General features: G+C 37.6%; 2 protein-coding genes across 2 annotated transcripts in view; both read right to left on the reverse strand.

Annotated features, from left to right (window-relative positions):
- The window catches only part of LOC123246342 (zinc finger protein 271-like), a 498,115-nt gene that overhangs the window by 360,946 nt on the left and 131,037 nt on the right, over positions 1 to 6,132 (reverse strand).
- Positions 2,788 to 3,723, reverse strand: LOC123244595 (olfactory receptor 12D2-like). Its single transcript, XM_044673115.1, has one exon. The coding sequence runs from the start codon at positions 3,721 to 3,723 to the stop codon at positions 2,788 to 2,790; it is 936 nt and encodes a 311-aa protein (XP_044529050.1).

Raw genomic sequence — 6,132 nt, forward strand, 5'->3', positions numbered from 1 at the left:
GAGCAGTGTTATTTCCTCATTGTCTATACTGCCTTTTATCAGGATGTAATTACCTTCCTGTCTTTTTTAATCATATCTATTTTTACTCTGGCTTTGTCAGAAATCATAATTGTCACTCCTACCTTCTTTTTCTCATTTGAGGCCCAAAGGATTTTGCTCAAACCCTTTACCTTAAACCTGTGTATGTCCACCTGCCTCATATATGTTTCTTGTAGACAACATATGGTAGGATTTTGGTTTCTCATCCACTCTATTTGCTTCCTTTTTATGGGCAAGTTCATCCCATTCACATTCAGAGTTATAATTATCAGTTGTGTATTCACTGACATTTTGGTATCCTCTCCTAGTTCTACCCCCTTCTTCTTACACTATTTCCTTTTAAACCAGTGGTTTGCTTTATGCCAGTAACCCTTGTCCCCTCCCTTAATTTACTTCCCTTTCTACCCCCTCCCTTATTATTCCTCTCTTTTTATTTTTAAGGCCCAATGAATTCCCTCCCCCTTCTTCTCCCCTCCCTTTTTTGACCTCCCCACCCCCCTGCTCCCCTTGGTTTATCCCTTCTGACTTTCTCAGTAGGGTTAGATAGAGTTTTATATCCCAATGGATAAAGCTACTCTTCACTCTCAGGGTTAATTACGCTGAGAGTAAGGTTTAAATATTACCTCTTAATGCTTTCTTCCTCTCCTTCTTATAATAGTATTCATCCCTTCCCCTTCCCATGCCCTCTTTGTGTGTAATAGAATATCCTATTTTTCTTATTCATTCAAGTTTCTCTTGGTGTCTTCTACTATTCACCCCTCCTCTTTCCTATCCCCATTTCATCTTAGACCATTTAGTATTCCAACCTCTCTCTATGAATAATTCTTCCAATTACTATAATAGTGAATACTATAATAGTGAATAGAGTTCCTTACAGAGAATTATACATAACATTTCTCCACATAGGAATATAAGTAATCAGATCATATTGAAGCCCTTAAAGAGACAAATTTAAAAAATATGAGTTTTCTTTCTTTCCCCTCTGTTTCTTATTTATCTTTTCATGTTTCTCTTGATTTTTGTGGTTGGATATCGAACTTTCTGTTTAGTCCTGGTCTTTTCTGTGTAAATACTTGGAAATATTCTATCTTTTTTTTTTAAACCCTTAACTTTCGGTGTATTGTCTCATAGGTGGAAGAGTGGTAAGGGTGGGCAATGGGGGTCAAGTAACTTGCCCAGGGTCACACAGCTGGGAAGTGGCTGAGGCCGGATTTGAACCTAGGACCTCCTGTCTCTAGGCCTGACTCTCAATCCACTGAGCTACCCAGCTGCCCCGGAAATATTCTATCTTGCTGAATGCCCATACTTTCCCCTGGAAGTATATAGTTAGTTTTGATGAGTAGATGATCCTTGGTTGTAGACCCAGTTCTCTTTTCTTTTTGAATATCATATTCCAAGCCTTGCAGTCTTTTAGTGTGGAGGCTGAATAATGGGTATCATATTGTTTACTTCTCAAGGATGTGAAAGCAAGAGGGAGAGAAAGAATTTGTAACTTAAAAAATTTTAAATGAATGTCAAAAAATGAGTAAAATCAATTTAATTTTTTTGAATCTAGTTTTTACTGATCATTTAAAAGTATTTTAGTATTAAATTTTAAATCAATATTTATTAATTAATATTTTAACCTTAATTTTTTAAATAGAGCATAAACAATATATCAATTTGTCAGTGGGAAGACATAGTATTGTAAAATTAGTAATGCAATATAAAAATAAAAAATATAACAAAAATCACTTGTTTCAATTTTTCGTTATTTTACTATTTTAGAATTTCTCATTTTTATCTATTCCATAGTTTTGCCTCAATTTTCAAAATACAAAATAATGTTATGAGTTGTAAAAAAAAAGTGAGTCCTGAAGTAGAGTCCAGATATATGAGTTTCAGTGCATTCTCTGCTACTTACTCACTGCTTAATTTGCTAACTTACCCTACTATTAACTCGACCACCTTGAGCAAGAGACTTAATCTCTTCAGATTTTTGTTTCGGATTCATAAAATTGAAACTAAATTATCACTAAGGGCTACTGTTTCCTCTAATTGTGTTATTGCATTACTGTTTTAAGGGGGACCAGTATGTTTTATGACAAGTCCAAAATTTCAAAAAAAATTGAAACATAGAGAAGTGATTTGGGTTTGTAATAAATGAAAGTAAAATGATTAAATGTAATATTAATTTTTAAAAAGACTGTGGTCACCATTTATAAAATTAACTCTCAAGTCAGGAGTCTGTTAGTAGCTCTTAACAATTAAGTTTTTAATAAAAATGGAGATAGAGAGAAAAAAAAAAAAAGGAAATGTAGGAAAGGGACAGAAAATTTCACCTAGCTAAATATCTAAGCTGAATCAGGAAGCACACCAAAGTCCACAAAAAATCACCTAAGTGCAAAGCAGGTACAAGAGCTCGCACTCAAGACCATCATCCACCACTGCATCAACCCAGAGAGACAGCCCTCCCCTCACCCACCACACCTTTTTACTCCTATCCCCATCCCTCAGGCAAAGTACACACCTAAAATGGGATGCTGGGTGGGACAAACTTAGGGAGTGGTTTTCCATCTATATGGGATAGAACAGGAATCAACACAGTTCTAAACTAGAAAAGCACATTTGTCATATCTCTTAGCACCTCAAATAGTTGGTGCTCTAGTGAGAACCCTAACACATCATCCCTCTGAAGAATGAAACTTAATCATTCATGATTATTCTCTTCTACAAACTAAGAAGAAACACTCAAAAAGTTCTCTGAAGTCATTTAAACCATAGCTTCTTTCTAATGGCTTTGCTTAGTGCCCCTTTCACATCCTTGTTTCTCAAGGTATAGATAACTGGATTGAGAACTGGAGTGACCACACTGTACACAATGGCCACTATTCTATCCTGTTCCATAGAACTACCTGAGGAGGGGCGTATATACGTAAAGAGAGCAGGTACATAGAACAACATGACCACCATAAAATGAGAGGCACAAGTGGATAGTGCTTTCTGAAGCATACTATAGGACCGACTTTTGAAGAGGAGAAAACCAATAATATAGAAGTAAGAGAGGAGTATAAAGAAGAAGGGGCTCATGGCAATGATGCCAGCTACTATTTCAAGCACCCATTGATTGAGCTTAGTATTCCCACATGCCAGCTCTAGTAGTGGCTTGATGTCACAGAAGAAATGGTGGATGTGGTTGGATCCACAGAAATTCAAGTGGGAAGTCATGATAGAATGGAGCAAGGCATGGAAGAAACCAGTGATCCAGGTTGCAGCAGCCAAGCAGAGGCACACTTCATGGTTCATGAGAATTGTATAGCGGAGTGGATTACAAATAGCCATAAAACGGTCAAAGGCCATGACACCTAGAAGGATGGCCTCTGTGCTACCAAAGAAATGGAAGAAGTGGAGCTGAGTAATACAGCCCACAAAGGAAATGGTCTTGTGAGTGGAAAGGAAATTATCTAGCAATTTGGGCAGTGTCACTGTGGAGTAGCAGATGTCCAGACAGGAAAGGTTACCCAAAAAGAAATACATGGGGGAATGAAGTCGAGGATCAGAGATGACAATCACCAGGATGGCACCATTCCCAATGAGGATAAGGATGTAGATGATGAGAAAAACTGCAAAGAGAAAAGGCTGAAGTTCCTGGGTTTCTGTAATCCCAATGAGAAGTAACTCATTCACTGAGGTATGGTTAGGCATTTCTGCAAAAGAACATAAAAAGGTAAGAAGCGTTATCCCATTTCAAATTCATGGCTGATCTGACCTAGTGTTGTGCTTCTAAATATTGCACCAAAACATGGAAAGGTTATTGTGATTCTCCATTACATTGACCTCAACTAGGATGAATAAATTGTAACATTTCTAATAGCTTACAAACTAATAATAGACTACAAACCTTATGATATAAGAATTAATGTATTTTCTAAACTTTAGTCCCCTTCTGGTATCTGCCCCACTTCTCTCCACATAACTGAAGTTTAATAAATGTCTTAGGAACTTAATCAACTTAAATAAACTGAACCGAACTAAAAAACAGCAGGCTAACCACAGTGTGTGTGTGTGTGTGTGTGTGTGTGTGTGTGTGTGTGTGTGTGTGTGTGTGTGTAACTTGAAAAGAAGAAAAAATCTTCTTCCTGAAATCACCTGAGATAGTGGATGCTATGAGATGGACTCCCAAGCTGACTCTTCCTCCCACATACTATAACCCACTCTTCCCAATTTCAATTGCAGCCATCGCTAAGTATGACAGAAAATTACTATTCAACAACTATTCCTGTTTTCCTTTTATATGCAATTTTTCCATTACAATGGTTGTCTCTTGCTTGCTCCATGCTCTTGAAAACTCTGCCCTGTCCTTACAAGCCCGATCAGCTATTGTCATGTGCTCAATGACTAACAAACATTTTAAATTCAAGAGGAAGAGAATCATGGAGATAAAGAAGTATAAATGATAAGGGTATAATAAAATATATTCAGAATTCCTGTAAAGTCATATTTGGTCATTATGTCCTAATTTTTTGTAGGAATTACTGCTTTTCAAAATAGATATCTGAAATTTCCTGATAATACTATCATCTCTGTTTTAAATAGAAAGGAGGAAATAAATAAAATGATAATAATATTCTTGGTATAAGGGATAGTTTCATAGAGATTCAACAAATATCTTGGTCTCAATATTATAAAGCAGTGATGGGCAAACTTTTTAAAGAGGGGGCCAAAGGAAAGGAAATGCTCATCTGTCAGTCTGTTTCTAAGACAACTCTTTCAAAGTTTCATTGTATTGTGTCTTACTCATTGTATTTGTCAGGTTAGGAATAATGTCATGTGGTGGGATAGAACATTTCAGGGGGCTGCATCTGGCCTGCAGGCTGTAGTTTGCCCATCACTGGTATAAGGAAAGGGGTAAATGAGATAAATAGGTAAATTTCCTTTGCAACCCTAAACAGTTATTGGACAGGGTGCTTAAAATCCTTCTGTCTTATAAGTGGATTTAAACAGCCAAATCCTGATCCTGCTACTGAGTGCCAGTGTTACCTTAAGACAGTCATTTAAATTCTCTGGGTTCTCATTCTCTTCATGTATAAAATCAAAGTATTGGACTAGATGTACTATAAGATCTCATCTAATTCTAAATCTACTAATCTACAAACAGAAATGAAAACATTTCCAGTACATTGTTAAGATGGTTAAGAGACAGCAAGGTCTAGTGGAAAAAGGACCTAGTTTCAAATTCCCAGTCATCCACTTAACTACTGATGTAACCTTGAGTACAAAAGTTTCTTCATTTTTTTAAACATTTATTAATAATCATTTTTAACATGGTTACATGATTCATGCTCCTACTTTCCCCTTCACCCCCTGCTCTCCCCCCACCCATGGCCGACGCACATTTCCACTGGTTTTGTCATGTGTCCTTGATCAAGACCTATTTCCAAATTGTTGGTGGTTGCATTGGTGTGGTAGTTTCGAGTCCACATCCCCAATCATGTCCACCCAGTTGCTTTTCTTATATGTTTCCTCTCCTGCAGTTCTTCCTCTGAATGTGGGTAGCATTCTTTACCATAAATCCCTCAGAGCTGTCCTGGGTCATTGCATTGTTGCTGGTACAGAAGCCCGTTACATTCAATTTTACTACAGTATGTCAGTCTCTGTGTACAATGTTCTTCTGGCTCTGCTCCTTTCGCTCTGCATCAGTTCCCGGAGGTCTCTCCAATTTGCCTGGAACTCCTCCAGTTTATTATTCCTTTTAGCACAATAGTATTCCATCACCCGCATATACCACAGTTTGTTCAGCCATTCCCCAATTGAAGGACATACCCTCCTTTTCCAGTTTGTTGCCACCACAAAAAGCGCAGCTACAAATATTTTCATACAAGTCTGTTTATCTATGATCTCTTTGGGGTACAAACCCAACAATGGTATGGCTGGATCAAAGGGAAGGCATTCTTTTATAGCCCCTTGAGCATGATTCCAAATTGCCAGCCAGAATGGCTGGATCAGTTCACAACTCCACCAGCAATGCCTTAATGTCCCAATTTTGCCACATCCCCTCCAGCATTCATTACTCTCCCCTTCTTTCATTTTAGCCAATCTGCTAGGTGTGAGGTG

Source organism: Gracilinanus agilis, chromosome 4 (genome assembly GCF_016433145.1).
Source record: "Gracilinanus agilis isolate LMUSP501 chromosome 4, AgileGrace, whole genome shotgun sequence".
NCBI lineage: Eukaryota > Metazoa > Chordata > Mammalia > Didelphimorphia > Didelphidae > Gracilinanus > Gracilinanus agilis.

Coding starts and splice junctions, on each gene's coding strand:
- LOC123244595 (XM_044673115.1), bottom strand. CDS start 3,723: ATGCCTAACCATACCTCAGTGAATGAGTTACTTCTCATTGGGATTACA.